The following is an 18,906-nucleotide window of genomic DNA, read 5'->3' as shown; positions in this document are numbered from 1 at the left end:
TTGTTTCGCCTGTAGCAGTGCAGCAGCTGCTACATTTATAAGCAGCCAGTCAGATTTGCCTGATAGTGTGTGTGTAGCTTGGTTGTGTGTGTGTGTGTGTGTGTGTGTGTGTGTGTGTGTGTGTGTGTGTGTGTGTGTGTGTGTGTGTGTGTGTGTGTGTGTGTGTGTGTGTGTGTGTGTGTGTGTGTCTCTGAGTATTATTCCCTCTCTCTCCTCTCTCCTCTCTCTACATCTCCACAGAGCATCAGTATCCAAACATCCCGTCAGCCGTGCACATCGCCTCTCACTTTCTCTCACACTGCTTTTCATCATACACACACACACATACAAACAGCTCTTTAAACAGCTGCTATTTCTTTAAGTGCATGCTTCTCAGTTAACCTCAGTCGGGTCGATGTATATAGACGCGTTCAAACGGATCCTCTTTGAAAGGCTCAACTGCTTGAAGAGAATGTGTGTGTGTCAGCGCCAGGGCAGGTCAGTACTATTTTACCCTAAATATGAGGAAACATGAGAATCTGTTGTTTGTAACCCTAGTGTGTGTGTGTGAGAGTGAGAAACAGAGAGTGTGTGCATGTAAACTGGTCAGTGTGTGTGGAGGAGATAATGAGGGTTTGTGATGATGGAGGCAGAGATATGGAGATAAAAGTCCCTCTGCATGAACTTTTACCTCTTTTAAGTGTGTGTGTGTGTGTGTGTGTGTGTGTGTGTGTGTGTGTGTGTGTGTGTGTGTGTGTATGTTGTCAAGCTTTGAGGTTAGTCGACTGATCGATAAGCCGAAAAACAGAAACATTGCCAACAATTTTGTGAAATAATTTGTCTTTTAAGTCCTATTTTTCATGCAGAAATGTCAGAAAATGCTGTTTTTAATGTATCAATTGTGGAGATTTCTGGCCTTTTTCTACTTGATATCATATCAAGTGAATATCTTTGGGTTAAGGATTGATAAATCAAGACATTTAAAGACATCATTTCAGATTTTGAGAAACATGGATGGTAATTTTTCACTATTTTATTAAATTTAACCAAACGGTAAAAAGAGAATAATCATGGGATTTATATTGAACGAAAAAAGCCCTTGAGTGTAAGGACTCATGTTTATAGGTTAAAAAAGTTGATTGAGACCTTTTTGGTTAAATCTATATTGTTCATTTGTGTACTTTTTAGCTCTCCTGCTGCTGAAATGGTCTTAATGAAATGCAAACTCAAGCCCATCCTCAATGCACCTGCTCCCACGTTGCCGTGAGAAATAGACTGACTTGCAAAAAAAACGTACTCTGTAGTTCACGGTCAGGTGTGTGTGCAGGCATGTGTGTAACATGCCTTGCAGCTCTGTGTGTGTGTGCTGCTATGTGTGTGTGTGTGTGTGTTTGTTAAGGGTGTGTCCCTGCTCGATACAGGGAGATTGTTTTGAAGTGATGGATGTTTGACCCTGACTCCATAGTGTGCATTTCTGTGGATTTGGAGAGCGTTGAAGGTTATGCTGTGATAATGAATCATTAAAATGTTGAAAGGGAAGGAGAGGCATGTTTGCCTTTTCCTCAGCTCGGCACCTGTTCTGCACTCTAACTAAGGGAAACCTTTTTCAGAGTCATTCTGCATTCGCTTGTCGTCCATTGAATCCACTTTTCTTCCCAAGTTTGGAGCGGCAGTAAGTGGAAATGCATGTTTCTACACGACTCAGTGCTGAGCGTGGAGCATCTCCTCTCCTGCTGTCTGTCGTAGTAATGCACGTCATCTGGGAGCTGTTGATTGTCTAATTATGTTCCTCCTGTGTCCTTCGGCAGCATGCATATTAATGCTGCTGTTTTAAGGTGGGGTGGAAACTAAGTGTGTGTGTGTGGTTCTGTGTATGTGTGGTTCCGTGTGTGTGTGGTTCTGTGTGTGTGGTTCTGTGTGTGTGTGTGTGGTTCTGTGTGTGTATGTGTGTGTGTGCATGGCAGTTTACCCTTGACGGGGCTGCCGGCGCCCATCTGTGGTCCAAACCTTTGCTCCCAGCCACTGCATTTGCATTCTGCAGTTGTAGCGCGGTCTATTCTTAGTTCCACAGTTCATGTGGAGTCTGGGATCATAGTCAGCAACAACTGGGGATGTGCGATAATTCAATATGTTTAATCATCAACTTTTCATGGAATTATATCATGAGGAATCGTGTATTGAGATGCAATGATATTTCTGAAGGCTAACCCTGAAGGAAGCATTGCAAGGGCTCCCTCCACAAAAAGTCAATGGGTTTTTTCCATTTGATTTTGGATTAAGATCTGTGTCAAACAAACGTTTATCATACTTACATGCTTTGTTCAGCAGGATAATATCCACCTATTAACTCAACTTTATGATTTCTAAAGTAAAAAGCTAACGTTAGGCTATGGAACTACAGCACGGTCACATGACTTCACGTCACCACCGCTAAGCTAAAAGCGGCTAATGTTAGACTATAAAGGAACTACAGCACGGTCACATGACTTCACGTCACCACCGCTAAGCTAAAGGCGGCTAATGTCGGGCTATAAAGGAACTACAGCACGGTCACATGACTTCACATCACCACCGCTAAGCTAAAGGCGGCTAATGTCGGGCTATAAAGGAACTACAGCACGGTCACATGACTTCACGTCACCACCGCTAAGCTAAAGGCGGCTAATGTCGGGCTATAAAGGAACTAGAGCACGGTCACATGACTTCACGTCACCACCGCTAAGCTAAAGGCGGCTAATGTCGGGCTATAAAGGAACTACAGCACGGTCACATGACTTCACGTTACCACCGCTAAGCTAAAGGTGGCTAATGTTGGGCTATAAAGGAACTACAGCACGGTCACATGACTTCACGTCACCACCGCTAAGCTAAAGGCGGCTAATGTCGGGCTATAAAGGAACTACAGCACGGTCACATGACTTCACGTCACCACCGCTAAGCTAAAGGCGGCTAATGTTGGGCTATAAAGGAACTACAGCACGGTCACATGACTTCATGTTACCACCGCTAAGCTAAAGGTGGCTAATGTCGGGCTATAAAGGAACTACAGCACGGTCACATGACTTCAGGTCACCACCGCTAAGCTAAAGGCGGCTAATGTCGGGCTATGAAGGAATTACAGCACTGTCACATGACTTCACGTCACCACCGCTAAGCTAAAGGCGGCTAATGTTGGGCTATAAAGGAACGACAACACTAAAGAAGAAGAAGAAGAAGAAGAAGAAGAAGAAGAAGAAGAAGAAGAAGAAGACATACTTTATTAATCCCTTACAGGGACATTTCTTTCTAAAGGAGGCTAATGTTGGGCGTGATGACATTTAGTCATCTCATTTAGACACTTGTTAGCAACCACCGTTATTAAATTCACCAGTGGGTTATTTACTGATGTCGTAGAACATCTCTTCAGTTTGTGTTAACTACTGTATAGACCTTATTTCCGTTTAATAACCAAAACCATATTTAAAAAAACATTGACATCTGATCTAGCTCAGTCTTAATCTGATCACTTCGTATTGGTGTGCATACATGTTGACATAGTGTGTGTATAGCTGGAAATGTATATACCTTTAATTCTCTGGTGACTGCACCAGAGTCATTATGTTTTGGGATTGTAAAACGCATTATCTCGGAATACTTAGGGAATGCCTGGAAGGAAATATATTCAAATTTGGTACAAACGTCCATTTGGACTCAAGGATGAACTGTTAAAATGTTGGAGGTCAAATCAGAATCATAAATACTCCATTGATCCCCGGGGGGGCAGTTGGATAAATAGATGTCAAAGGTAAATGTCACTGCAACCTCACATCCGTCGTATTCCCAGGAACGCCTGCAGGGAATTTCTCTTTGACTTGGACAAAAGGATGAAGTGTTACTAATTGAGTGGTCAAAGGTCACTGTGACCTCGCCAAACGGCCCATAACTTATTAACTCATAAGTTAATTATGACATTTGTGTCAATTAATTCACACAAATGTCTCGTAGGACAAAATTATGAAGTGATGATATTTGAGACGTACATTTAAAGATTCAGAAGCTTTATTTGTCATTTATGCACAGAAGGTACAGCGCGGTGCATATGATGGATAAAGCTGCATTTATACTGGTTTTCAGAGGCATACAACCGTGAGGCTGGAACTGTAGTTTCTATTATTTCCCCCTTGAAACTGTTATGCTTAAAGACTTAAATGTGTGGTTGTGTCATATATTTAAATATTGAAGTACTAGAGCATGCAATATTGTTATCGAGATAAATTACATGTAGGGTTGGGAGGGTAACTTTAAAAATGTATTCTAGCACAGTTACTACATGTAAAACAGTGTAATCAGTAACCTGATATGAGTATCAAAATATAAAAGTATTGTAACCTTTTATTTAGGATTACTTCAATATCAAATGCATGTGATTGGTCAACCGCTTAAAGATGTCCCTCCCCTTAGAGAAGCACGAGTTTTACATAGTGATGTCACTTTGTTCCTGATGTAAGCAAAGGAAACTATATAATACACTACAGGAAAGGGAAAACCTTGAAAGAAAAGCGCATCCTTAAAAAAAACGACAAATAAACCAGTTTTGTTTTTTTAGTAACATTGTAATCCTGTTTGTAATCCCCATTTGTGGAAATGTTACAGTAATCTGTCTTGTTTCTTATAAGTATTAGGGAATGCAGTTACCTTTTTTTGTATCTTGATTACCCATCACATGTAATCCGGTTACTCCCGCCTGAATATCTCGTGATAGAAGTTTTAGTCGTGACAACATTCCTATGCTGGAGCCGCGCCCGTGTCCCAGCCTCGATTCATCCAGATTCAATTTGGGTCGTCGGTTAAGCCGCCGTTAAGTGGTTAGACTCTGACTGAGGGAGCAAATCAATAACCAATCAATGATAGTGTGGAGTTATAGTTTACACGCTGCCATATTTGAAATGTCAAGAAGGCGGTGAATCCATGTATCCTTGAGTCAGATCTGAGGTGGACAACTGGGATCAATATCAGGTGGTGAGACAGGCAGGCGGGGGTCACCTTCACCTCCCTACTGAATCAGCAGTATCACACACACGCACACGCACACGCACACGCACACACACACACACACACACACACACACACACACACACACACACACACACACACACACACACACACACACACACACACACACACACACACACACACACACACACAACCAAGCTACACACACACTTGAAGGCCTGCTTAGGTTACAAAGCTGCGACCTCACAAAAATGCTCATTACAGCGAAGTGAACCTCCCCTCCCTTCCCTCATGAATTAATCATTTTGTTATTATGGTTTCTTTCATAAGCTCCCTCCTCTGTGTGAATTATACTTTTTTTATTCCATTTTCCTCCCAAGTTGCCGCCGGCTTTATTAACTCAATTTCTGTCTGTCATATCCGTCATCCCTGTAGAGAAGCTGTTCAGTTAAACTGCTCTGTGTTCCTGGAGAGAGCTAGTCTCAGATCAGGTGTAATGCCTCCTGACAGTTAACTGTGAGAAGACCTGTTGTGATACAGTTGTGTTATCAACCAGAGCTGTGTGTACACAACATGCCCCAGCTCTGACCTTGATCCCATGACGTTAGAAGATCCAGTTTCCCCAAACGGAGCATCCCTCAGCCTGTGATCCTTCCAGGTGTGTGTGTGTGTGTGTGTGTGTGTGTGTGTATGTGTGTGTGTGTGTGTGTGTGTGTGTGTGTGTGTGTGTGTGTGGTGTGTGTGTGTGTGTGTGTGTGTGTGTGTGTGTGTGTGTGTGTGTGTGTGTGTGTGTGTGTGTGTGTGTGTGTGTGTGTGTCTGTTAAAGTGTACAAAGCCTTCGGTATCTTGATGTGATTTTTGATTCAAGATCACATCTCAATTAAGGTCATGTGGGCAGTGATGCCCTTAAAGGGGACATATCATGCAAAGTGCACTTTTTGATGTCTTTTATACAGAAATATGTGTCCCCGGTGTGTCAGGGAACTCACAAAGTGTCAGAAATCAAAACCCTCTCTCTTTTCCTCCGTACCCAAATCTCTAAAAACGGGGGGTACAACGGAGCTGATCCAGATTTGCGTCCGATATGACGTAATATCTGAAATGTGGACCCACGGCCCTATCAGAAACGTTGCTATCAGAAACAATGCCCGACTGTTTTGGACGTAATATGGTCTTTGTTTACATTAGCATCGCTAACACTCAGAGCTAACCTGTACTGGAGAGAGTATGTGTAAAGCAGCAGGAAATATAAAAAGGAACTCACCTTGTGGTAAACCGCAAGAGAAAAAAAGCATTTGAGCTCCATACTGTTTCAGAAATAATCCTTGATGTGGTTTAGAACATGATATGGTGTTTAATCACGGGCGCATTTAGCTGAGTATCTCGTAGAATTCTGAGCAGACATTAGCTCCGCCTCCTCTTTTATTTTTTTCAAGCTAAGGACCCCTAATCAGCGTTTCTCTAACAGCTGAAACAGAGGGATATGAGGGATTTCTAAAATGCATGATCTGTTTGGTATTTTGAGCAAAACACATCATAGACTTGTTATATTTTTATATATATCTGAAACCCATAATATATGCCTAAAAATAGCATAATCGGAGACCTTTTAAGGGAGTAAACATTTTGAAACATTTTGAAATTAGAAAACGTTTCCCAATTCAAAATCAGTTCTTGATTAATGGGGGCGGGGCAGCCCATAAGGGGCAAGGCTTTCTGTTGCAATAATCAAGCAATTAAAACACAGTTTTATTTTGAACCAAACTATCCATCTTCTATAATTAAAACGACATAAATAAACATTGTGATATTTATTGTTGCTTTTGTGCATGGTCAACAGGTTGTGTGTGTCTGTGTGTGTGTGTGTGTGTGTGTGTGTGTGTGTGTTTGTGTGTGTGTGTATGTGTGTCTGTTTGTGTGTGTGTGTGTGTGTGTGTGTGAGTATGTGTGTCTGTTTGTGTGTGCTCAACAATGTTACACTAAGTCCCTTTGTATGTACACAAGAGCCTTACAAACTTACACACATACTTGCAGATTCAAACAATAAATTATGCACGGAAAAACATGAACTCAGACTTTGTGTAAATGTTTTCTTGTTTTATACGACAAGTGTGTGCGTGCGTGTGTGTGTGTGTGTGTGTGTGTCCAATGCAATGCTCAACCATATTTTAATCTTACACTAAGTCTCTGTATGTAAAACAAGAGGAGCTTTAAAAACTCGAAGTAGATTGTGGGTTTATCGATGGCGTGCCGAGTTTTAGATTCAGAGAGAATTGTTTCTCTGCGCGTTACTCCACATGACAGAGGGACACATTTTCAGTTCTTTTTTCCTCCCAAGCATTTAATCTTTTATTTTTAAATCTGCCGCTGCTGTGTGTTTTGTGTTGCCCTAGATTTGGAAGTGAGTGAGCATCGGGGGCTTTGCGGTGTTTTCACAGTTTGGTGTCACTGTTTGGCGGGAGAGGGTCGCGGCACAGATGTCAGATAAGACGCAGGAGTCGGAGCAGCTTCCTGTGCATTTTCCCGCTCTCTGGTCCAGATGAGTATAAGGTCAGCGGTTATTTAAGATGCCTCTCTTGTCTGACCTCCAGCTCCACCCAGGAGGATGCTGGGAGATTATGAGCAGTGTGCCGCACTCCAGGTCAGAGAGGAGAGGAGCTCAGTGTCCACTACAACATCTTCATTATGCAATTTGATTTATGAAACATTGGTGGAAAGGCTTGAAAGTTTGATGATGTCCAATTAGATATACAGTAAGATGCATAGTGCATTTATCTGCAGCTATTTTGATCATTAATTCATCGTTTTAATAAATGTTTCAGGCAACACTCACTGGTTCCAGCTACTTAGTCGTGGGAATTCTATGGTTTTCATTGAAATCTTGGACTTTACTAATTTATATTAAAATGGATTATTCAAATTGATTCCACTCTTACTTGTCACACAGATTCTGCATTTACCCCCATCTTAGTATGTGGACCAGCGGGCAGCTATTATATGGCTGGAGAGCAGTGTGGGGGTCAAGTGCCTTGCTCCAGGGCAACTTACTGGTGGTGAACCAGCAACTCTTTACGTACCAGTCCCCCCTCCGTACTTGGTCTGCTTCGGCACGTGAACCAAAGACCCTCCGGTTCTTAAGTAAAGCACTTGCACCTTTTGTACAAGTTGCAATAAAAGTTGCTTAATAATCTTGGGCTGTTGGTCAAAGCAAATCAGACATTTGAAGATCTGCAATGACACAACCAATCTCTGAGTCAATTAAGAGGAAAAACAACTGTCAACTATTTTAATAATCGTGTTTTTATCTAGAGCATCATCCATAATGAAAGTAATAATTCCTTTTTTTGTTTTAAAAACTCACAATGGACTTCTTTCCCTATGCTTCAAAGTTGTTGACTATTTATAACTATTTAAAGACAATCCACAAATGAATACATGTGTGTCATAAATCGTTCACCAAGAACTCTTTAAATCAAAATTCATTTGTACTATTTTGGGCTGCATCTTTATCGACAATCAATTAATGGTTTCAAGTTCAAATGCCAGCTTCAGGTTTCAGCCGGTAAATATAGGATTTTCATGTATGATAGTTAATTCAATCTCTTTGCTTTTGGACTATAAAAACATCACATTTATCTCTCAGAAGTTGTAATGATAACTTATATACTTAACAATAAATTGAATAACTCAAATCATAATCAGCAGCATTCATTTTATTGAAAATGATCAAAAGTAGCAGCTCTAATTCAAATTATAATGACATCAAGAAAGAAGAGATATTTGGTATTATTTCCTTAATGAATGATAATAATGACTTCCTAATTGTCCAAAAAGTTGGCAAATAATATTCTGTGGATGAACTAATGAGCAATTAGTAAAAAAAAGCGTTCCTCTGTAGTGTTATTCACACTGTGTATTGACAGTTGCTCTCTTAACCCTCCTATTGTCTTCGTTTCCCCCCCTTACTTTGGTGTTCATGGTCAAATTTGACCGGTCCTGTTTTAACTGCTATTACATTAACACAAAAACCATTAATCATCACCACATTTCATTTAACACCCTTTCAAACTGTAAATATTGTATCAGACTACTGGTATACATGAAAAACTGCAGTAAATATACAAAGAATAGACACTGAACATGTGTTGAGTGTGCCAGGTGTGATCCATGTGGGGGGATGGGCACATAAGAGCGGGAAATGTGCAAATTGTTCTGTGTGTGTGAGTGCCAGGTGTGATTCACATGGGGGGATGGGCACACAAGGGGGGGGACGCATCGTATGTGTGTGTGTGGGTGTTTGTGTGTGTGTTTTATCTGATCCGGATGGTTACTAATTCCTTTTCTTTATGGCGGTCATTTTTGACCGGGAACACCATGGGTGTTACAAAGTTGACTAAATCATCCAAAATTCAATGAAAGTGGTGATCAGCTATTTGATATGTTCAAATGTCTACTGTGAAGGATATCATAAAAGCCTTAATGCAATCGAATGTAAAACAAAAAAAAGTTATGATTGATGAAAGTAGTAAATCGGTCAGATTTGACCCGAAGACAACAGGAGGGTGAAAGCTTACCTCTGGGAATGCAGTGCACGCGGTCACTTTATTATATCAGCATCAGTCATGCAGACTTTGCTCTGGCTCACTCAGACTTATAAAGATCCTGTTTATCCACCACAGAGACGGAGAGACGTTAGCATGCCGCTCACATTCAGGCTGACAAAACAAACAGCCGGTGCATCAATATTCTGCAAAACTCACATTTAGGCAGAACATCAATTCATCTGGAGCTAGCAGCGAGCATGCATAAAATATCAAACACGCTCACATCCAGCTCATCGTAGCTGGGCTAATTGAGCAGGATAATTTCATTATCATAGATCTCATTTAGAGCGGAAACAGAGCGAGCGTGGCTCTGACAGATCAAACCAACAGAAGCTTTTATGAGTGTGAAGCCGCTCTATGGCTCATGTGCAGAGAAGCTGCTCTCTGACATGCACATTAAGAGTTAGAATATCAGACTCAAAGTTGTGGTTCAACAGCAAGGTTTCTAACGGAGGGAAAAGACCCAGAAGTCTCTAAACGTCAGCCATGATAAGAGCTGTTTGAATCCTCTAGATGAAAGGAAAAGAGCTTCAATACTTCCTTTATAATCTCCTTTAGTTTACACGGGACAATCCTTTAGAAAATGAAAGGAGAAAATGCTGTCCCACAATTCCTTACGACGTGGAAACTAAACTACTGATCGTGATCAATTAACGCAGATCATAAGTTACAGGGCTTATTGAGGATTTACTTCTTATGCCATTACTTGCTAAAGTGCTTGTATGTTTAACACTTTCAACAATATATTATATTAACTCCAACACATTGTACGTGATAGGCTAAGGGGCGGGACATCTTTTAGCGGTTGACCAATCACAACAGACTGGGCTCTGGTTTCAGACAGAGGGTGAAAAGAGGTGCTGCAGCTTTTTGAACATTAAAGCATGGAGACATGTCACAGTAGAGACACTACATACTGATATACACCTGAACATCAGCAGGAGAGAACTCTTTAAAGTAGAGACACTACATACTGATATACACCTGAACATCAGCAGGAGAGGACTCTTTAAAGTAGAGACACTACACACTGATATACACCTGAACATCAGCAGGAGAGGACTCTTTAAAGTAGAGACACTACATACTGATATACACCTGAACATCAGCAGGAGAGGACTCTTTAACTCCACAGTATGATGTGTTGTAGTCAGGTTACGGTAATAGTGGTTATGAAACCTCAACCTGAGAGTGGAATCAGACCACGGCAGAAGCTGATGGTGTGAAAAGTTTCCCGTCGTTGCAGAAGTTTGGCTGTGGTCAAAGCGGATTATGTCAGAGAGCGATGGGCGTCTGAGGGACGGTTTGATGGGGATTAGGGCCGGCGTGCAGATAGACATCAGGAACAGAGAATCACACGAGCTGACAGTCACTGCTCTCACCATCCAGCCCTCTGATGGTACTGATACAATTAGACTACCAGTGAAATTCCAGGATTCTCGAGACAAATGTAATACCAAATTCAATAGACACTCCTTACCGTCTACTTACTGGTTTGCTTTGGAAGTTAAACAATGAATTCCCTCTCTAATATCTATTTTAAACATCTCCTTCATCGCCTGAATCAATTCAAGTTTCTCGCCACAAACTTAATTTCCCGAGGTTTTTCACCCTGCTGGCTTAATCTGTCAGGACAAGTTGTTGTTTTCTTCTTGGCCTTTCAGGACCAATTCAATTATTCACTCTTAATTGATGTGTTTTTCCTCCTTCTTCTTCTTCTCCTCCTGAAGGTCTTTCAGGATGTTGTCCGCCCCGATGTCATGTGCTATTCCCTCGCGTCCTTGATTCCTCGCTTCAAGTTGACTTTGAATTATTGAGCTCCATGGCAAAGCTCCTCAGTGTAACTTTAATAAAAGAACAGCCCGGAGATCCAACCTGAAATAAGTGCTTAAATAAACGTTGAGCTGCTGGGGGGAAAAACAGCCGCAGCTTTTTTAGAGTAATCACTGGGAAGGATTTAATTAACTGAAATCTTATTGTTGCGCTGCTGCACTATTCGTGTTATTATTACTGTGAAACAATCGGGATGTTACGTTTGTTAAGGTGAAGCTGGAATAACAGTTTGTCTCTTTTGAGTTGGAAATTATTGAATTATTCTGGTTAATCATCACCATCAGAGAACTGTCTTTATCCCAGGGTGAATTGGGTTTTGTTTGTTGCTCCATTTTGGAAAGATATCAAATAAAAAATAAATAAAAACATTTATAATACCATATGAATGGTAATTTTCTTTAAAATATATATTAACATATACAAAAATGCCATGCATAAAATAAAAAACATTTATATAAAAAATAATAAATAAATAAGCAAATAAAAACATATTCGATAAACAATTAAACACATAAATAAATCAACTAAATAAAATAAAATAAATAAATAGAACAACATTTATATAAATATAAGAAGCTAGAATGTGCAATTAAAAATAAAATAGCAAATATATTTATATAAAAATAAGTTAAATCAACCCTCCTGTTGTGTTCGTTCCCCCCCCCCCCCCTTACTTTGGTGTTCACGGTCAAATTTGACCGGTCCTGTTTTAACTGCTATTACATTAACACAAAAACCATTAATCATCACCAAATTTCATTAAACACCCTTTCAAACTGTACATATAGAGTGCCACAGTGACGCGTCCTAAAACCCCGAAGTAAACTCCTTCTGGTTCCTTCGACAAAAACGCAATGCAATTTCTCCATAGGATTTAGGAAAATAGCTTGAATTAAAGGTGGGGTAGGTAAGTTTGAGAAACCGGCTCGAGATACACTTTTTGTTATATTCCATGGAATGCTCTTAACATCCCGATAGCAATGAATATCTTAAGTGCTTTGACAAAAAATCCATAAAAAAATGTCATCTGTGGAAGCCGTAGTACTAAAAAAAGCACGACCAATCATCTGAGCCGGGCTGGCTAAAATATCTGGATGGCCTACCTGCCTGTCAGCCTTCCATCTGTGCACAAACTTATCTCGTGCCCTCATTGGTCATGTGCGAGGAGGGGCTCTGTAAGGAAGTGGCAGATTTTCTCCGGCTGTGTATTTTCAAATTCTAGCGATCTCGAGCTGGTTTCTCCAAAATTACCTACCCCACCTTTAAGGTCTATGGTTGACACACTTTGAAGAGACGGATCACGTTTTGTTCAGCCAGATAATCTCCACATGTCTACCCTACTTTTATAATTTTCTAATCATAAATCTATCGATTAGATCATAGATTTATGATTCGAAAATCATCAAATTGGTGTGTGTGTGTGTGTGTGTGTGTGTGTGTGTGTGTGTGTGTGTGTGTGTGTGTGTGTGTGTGTGTGTGTGTGTGTGTGTGTGTGTGGGTGTGGGTGTTTGTGTGTGTGTTTTATCTGATCTGGATGGTTACCATGGGTGTTACAAAGTTGACTAAATCATCCAAAATCCAATGTAAGTGGTGATCAGCAATTGTATATGTTCAAATGTGAAGGATATCATAAAGCCTGAATGCAATCGAATGTAAAACAAAAAAGTTATGATTGATGAAAGTAGTAAATCGGTCAGATTTGACCCGAAGACAACAGGAGGGTTAATATGTCCATAAATGACAAAATAAAATAGAATACAAATATTTTATAATAAAATACAAATATTTACATAAACATATTAAGTAAAAGTGAATTAACTAAGAACAATAAGCGTCCTCTGCAGAATACAAACTGTTTTTATGCAGGTCAGGGCTAAAGGACGCAGCTGTTTATTCTGCACACCGACTCATAACAGCCTTAAGCATTTGTTCTATGCTTCATAATCTAAACAAATAGGGTGAGTAAATAAAAAACAACCCCTAAGAATAGCCCTCGGTCAACAGGATGTGTGTTTTGCTATTGACAGATTGCTGTGGTTTGAGATTACACTGAGAGACTTCAGAGAAGTCAGTGAAACAGGATATGTGTTGGTCAGCTCTTCCTCGACCTAAAGGTCAGAAATCTCAAGAGAGACTTCTTTTTATAGGGCGAGGTATCCTTGAGACCGTATTGTGTCCTTCTCTAGAACATATAGTTATATTGCTGGCTCTTTATGATTCATCTGGAGTGATTTATCAGCTGCTTTAGCCGTGATGTTGTCAGTCGGTCTTAAATATCTCAACAGTTTTAAGGCTTTCCATGAAATTATCACCAGACGTTCATGGTTCCCAGAGGATGAATCCTACTGTCTTTATGATCCCTTTGTTTTCCTTTATTGTCTCCATGAGGTTGTTTTTTGTGAAATATCTCAACAAAAATCTTGCATACATTGTCATGACATTGACAAGCATTATTGTCGCACTCAGGATGAAATGTAATGTCTTTAGTGACCCTCCATCGCTTCATCATCAGGTCAAAACTTTGTTTACAACCAGATACCTGCAAAACTGTCCCATCTGCTTCACTGTTTGTGGATAGTAAACTACTGTTAGCATGCTAAGATTTGAAACTAAGATAGTGAACAACGTATACATTGTACCTGCACAACATCAGCATGTTAGCATTGAATTAGTCGACTTATTGATCGGTCGATTGACAGATAAACTATTTTGAAAATTGTTTAATCGATAAAGTAATTTTTTATACATTATTAATGTATTTTATAAAAAAATTAATGTCGTTGAGTTTTGGTTTAACAAAACAAAACATTTTCCCCTTTTTCAGACATTTATACACACATTTGATGGTTCGTTGTTAACATAATTACAGTTTATTAATAAAGAAAATATATATCAATATTAGTTGAAACCTAGTGACATAGGGTTCAGAAATTCACGTTTCCCTCAGGATTAATAATTGTATCCTATCCTGACAATTAACTAATTAACTAACTACAGGTGTCCAAATCCCCAAGTGCCCAAAACTCAAAATAAAAGCATAAAACAACTTCTTCAATTAACTTTAATTACACACAAAGGTAACATATACAATAAACAAAAACAGCAATATATAGCTCCAACATTCATCATGTCAAAACTTTAATTTGTCTAATACTTGGAGACCAATAACCTGGAGAACTAATGACATGTGCATTAGCCATATCTCTATTTATCTCTATTGATAATAATCAAATGTTAGCATGCCAACGCGCTAAGATTAGATGGTGATAGCGTTGTCACTGTTAGCTTGTTAGCATCGTACCTCAAAACATCCCAGTGTCTTAGTGCAGCGTCACAGAGCTGCTAGCACGGCTGTCATGTTGTAATTGAAAACAGTGCGCATTAGCTAAGAAAAGGTCATCCTGAGTGCCACTTTGAAATATAGAAGAGCAACACGACAGTATGAATTGTTCTCAAAACCGCTCTGTTTGAACACAGAGTCACTTTACATAAAAAATGCAAGCATTGAAAATTACGATGACTTATTAATCCACTGAATGTAACGTCTGACTCGATCCCCTTTGTCACATTCTGACCTCCCCGTGCAGCCGTAATGGCGGCAGTGTAGCGCTGTGTTTTAAGTGCACACAGTGAGAAGAGTGTGTGTAGCATCAACATCAGCAGCAGCGGAGTGTGTCGGGGTGTGTCTGCGGCGGGACGAGCGGACCTGACAGGCCGAGGCTCATTAAAGCGCCGCCACGCGAGGAGGTCAAGACAACAGCTCGGCGACACTCCGCCGCCTGCATGCAGACACACATACGCCCCAACAGAGTTTTATTTTTAGCCTTTTAATCATTCTGAGAAATCTTTAGATAAAGCATGAAGAGACTTAAAGATGGCTTATAGATCTGTTGTTCATGGTGGATGGATGCACATGGGAGTTTGTTGTGTGTGATTGGATGGAGAAAGATGCTTGTGATTCTCGTGACACACTTAATGCAGGCTGTACTGCTGCAGGTGGACCGTGAGGCTGCAGAAGGCTTCACAGAGGGGGGGGGGGGTTGGGGGCGTTGTTTGGCAAGGGTGAAGTGATACACATCATTTCAGGTGGAAATACACTGGCTCTACTTGTTGTAGTCCTACTACTTATCTGTTTTAGTTTAATAAATACAGAAGATTAAGATCACTCAGACTATTTTCATTATCAACCAAGGGGTCCTCCAAACTCTGGCAGTACACCTACCTATTTCAAGTACTGGATTACAAATGAGTATTAACAAACATTTACCTGTTAATGATTCTTTAAATTGGATGTGGACTCCTTGGATAATGAGAGTATATAAACAGCTGGAAGGCACAGCATGCATTTAACAAAGTGATCGAGAAATGTCCACCCAGTGAAAGCATTCTTTGAACCAGAGGCCATGATGATGAACTGGGAGATTAGCTATGGTTTCACGAGAGACTGTTTCACTAATTGTTCTAAGACTCATCAAGTGTTGTAATGGCAAGCTTATGCATCATAATATATCGTTGTTTATAAAGTGGTGCATGGATGATGTATTGTTGTAGGCCAACCCGGAAGTTAGCATCCCAAAGGTTCCCTCAACAAAAATAATTGGGATTTTTCCATTGGATTTTGGGTTAATCGCGGAAAACAAGACCTGTGGAAAACACACATTTATGATATTTACACATTTTGTTCATCAGGATAATCACATATTAAAACCAATTTCATGATTTCTAAAGCTGAAATGCAATCTCCGGGGAAAAAAGCTAACGTTTAGCTATAAAGGAACTACTTTACGTCACCTCCGCTAAGCTAAAGGTGGCTAATGTTGGGCTATAAAGGAACTACAGCACGGTCACATGGCTTCACTTCAGACCTTATTTCAGGCTAACAACCGAAAACACATTCAGAAAACCATTGACTTTGAGACTAGTGAACAGGATGTGGTAATAAACTGACTAATATCCGGGTTTTAGGACTCATTCCTAGACCACTCTCTTTTGAAATGTATTGTACAATGAAATCCTTCTAGTAATCCCCATTTTGCTTAAACATACCTGTAATCTGATTACTTATTTTCTTTTTTCTGTAACTGTAAGGGAATACCGATCCTATTTTTGTATCCATATTTTCCGCTACTCCCCAATCCCGTTGTTTGATTGCGTTTCATTCAACGTGTGAGAACAACAGTGACTTTCCCTTGGTTTTTAACCGAGACTGAAATGGAAGTTGTGTTTATTTGGGTTCTCGGTGAAACTCTGACTCATGTGGCCCGAGCTGAAGGTCAAAGTCGTGAGTCCTGTGCCGACCTCAGGCTGTGTGGCGCCTCTCCATCTGCACCCGACCTCCCTCTTTTTCTCTCAGAGTGTGGGACAAAAACACATACAATCCATCTGTATTTAGTTACAGTCTATTTCTGTGTTTCATCCTCTAATCTCCCTCCACTCCCTGGCTTCCTCTTCCTCATTTATCCCTCTCTGTTTATAAAAAGCCATAAGGGACCCCTTCTTTTTGGCTGAGCAGTAAAGAGGTTCCCTGTCAGATGTGCCAGTCTGCTGCAAAGGATTAGTTATATCCTGTCTGTCTGTCCCTCTTTGAAGCAGCTTCATTAGACCCAGAGGTGGAAGTAGTGAAGTACAAATACTTCGTTACTGTATTTAAGTTTTTCTTGTATCAGCATATTTTGTAATGCACTGACTTTGACTCTTTTTCCCATGACGCAAAATACATAGATGTGGAGCAATCGGTCTTGCCAACATTCATTTGACGGTGATTCGAAAGTGTTAAAATTGATATTGTTAGTAATTTCATTGGATGTTGTAGTATTTAAATCTTGTTCTGTGCTTTGATCTGTCTTTACATTAGTTGGTGTCTAAATGAGACGACTAAACGTCATCACGACCAACATTAGCCGCCTTTAGCTTAGCGGTGACGTGAGGTCATGTGACCGTGCTAGTTCTTTATAGCGTAACGTTAGCTTTGAACTTCTGGAGATTTAATTTACGCTTAAAAAAATCATTCAAGCGGTGAAAATATGTATGTAATATTCTGAAATCCAATGTAAATATCCCATTGGCTTTTTGTGGAGAGGATTCTGTACCCTGCCTTTTTGTGTGTGTGTGTGTGTGTGTGTGTGTGTGTGTGTGTGTGTGTGTGTGTGTGTGTGTGTGTGTGTGTGTGTGTGTGTGTGTGTGTGTGTGTGTGTGTGTGTGAAGGTGACAGCGTTGTATTGACAATGTCAGAGTGGCATCGTCCGCTCTCTCTGGACATCTCAGCTGTCACGCCACTGTCGACTCAAACAAGTCTACACGATGTCAGCTAGATCCCACACACACACACACACACACACACACACACACACACACACACACACACACACACACACACACACACACACACACACACACGCTCCCCGGGACAGTAAGCAGTATATAGAGGGATCTGGAGTCCTGGAGAATACAAACTCTGTAATTATTCATTGTCCAAGAAAAATCCATAAAAATCTATATCAGTGTGGAAGTATTGTGCTCCAGTGTAGCTGTTGTTCTGCAACACCTGTCGAAACGTGTGTGTGCCTCCAACGACCCGTACCTTCATCGAGTTCAAACTAGATATTCCCATGTGACTGTGGATGGGCAGGACTGTGCACTAACTCGTGTGTGTGTGTGTGTGTGTATGCGTGCGTGCGTGCATGCGTGTGTACATGAAAACACATCGTCAGTGTGCAGCGAGCGCCGAGGCATGAGGGAATTTATTCATCTTGGTTGGAGAGTCATGTTCTGTGCCGCTGTGTGTTTGCACACAACAAAGAATTAAACGGTTCCCATGTGTTGTGTTGTTGCTGACTTTTAAAGCTGCCAGAGTAAACATCCATTATGTGGAATTATTTATGACTTCAAGCCAATTGTGAACACTGCAGCTCCACAGACTTCAGACATTGACAACTGACAAAGGTTAAATAACAAACCAACCTTCACAGGGGTTCCAGCTTGTTATGTCATTTATTTATATTTATTTTTTACAATGTATTCATTGACTTTTCCAAACATAGATCAGTTAACAGGAGAAATACGGAGTACAGGTATAGTCTATGCAGAATATAACAAGTACAATCTACTCAAAATTAGCTTTAAGTTTGTTTCATTTTTCAGCAGTAAGGCAATTCAAAGTGCATTATAACAAATATTAAAAGCATTAAGACAAGGTGCAATTACACTCATTAGAATACCAAGAGAATTATTAAACAATACTAGAAACCTGATAAACTTGAATAAGCCAAGTAATTGCATTATTTGGCGTGTTTAAATGTACTTGCATGATTCTTTTTTCCCCCGTATCTTCATGGCAAGCAATATACTTTACAGCTAACAGGGGAGATGGAGATGACATGTGTTAACATATCAAATATATATAATTCCAATTACATAATATGTCGTTACAAAGCTGATGCAAGAACAGGTGCTTTTAGTTTGCTTATTTACTGTCCATGTTTCGTTTGAACTCTTGGGA

The 18,906-nt window shown here is 40.3% G+C and overlaps 1 protein-coding gene across 1 annotated transcript in view; it reads left to right on the top strand.

Moving 5' to 3' along the window:
* Positions 1–270: 270 nt before the first annotated feature.
* The window catches only part of LOC117477458 (membrane-associated guanylate kinase, WW and PDZ domain-containing protein 2), an 80,803-nt gene continuing 62,167 nt past the window's right edge, over positions 271–18,906 (top strand). Inside the window, 1 exon segment of the mRNA XM_034124131.1 lies at positions 271–477. Within this exon segment, the coding sequence (XP_033980022.1) occupies positions 395–477 (83 nt within the window). The 5' untranslated portion in view covers positions 271–394.

The sequence above is a fragment of the Trematomus bernacchii genome, unplaced genomic scaffold, assembly GCF_902827165.1.
Source record: "Trematomus bernacchii unplaced genomic scaffold, fTreBer1.1, whole genome shotgun sequence".
Lineage (NCBI taxonomy): Eukaryota > Metazoa > Chordata > Actinopteri > Perciformes > Nototheniidae > Trematomus > Trematomus bernacchii.
Note: the sequence above shows the minus strand (reverse complement) of the source record. Positions and strands in the feature narration are given on the sequence as shown.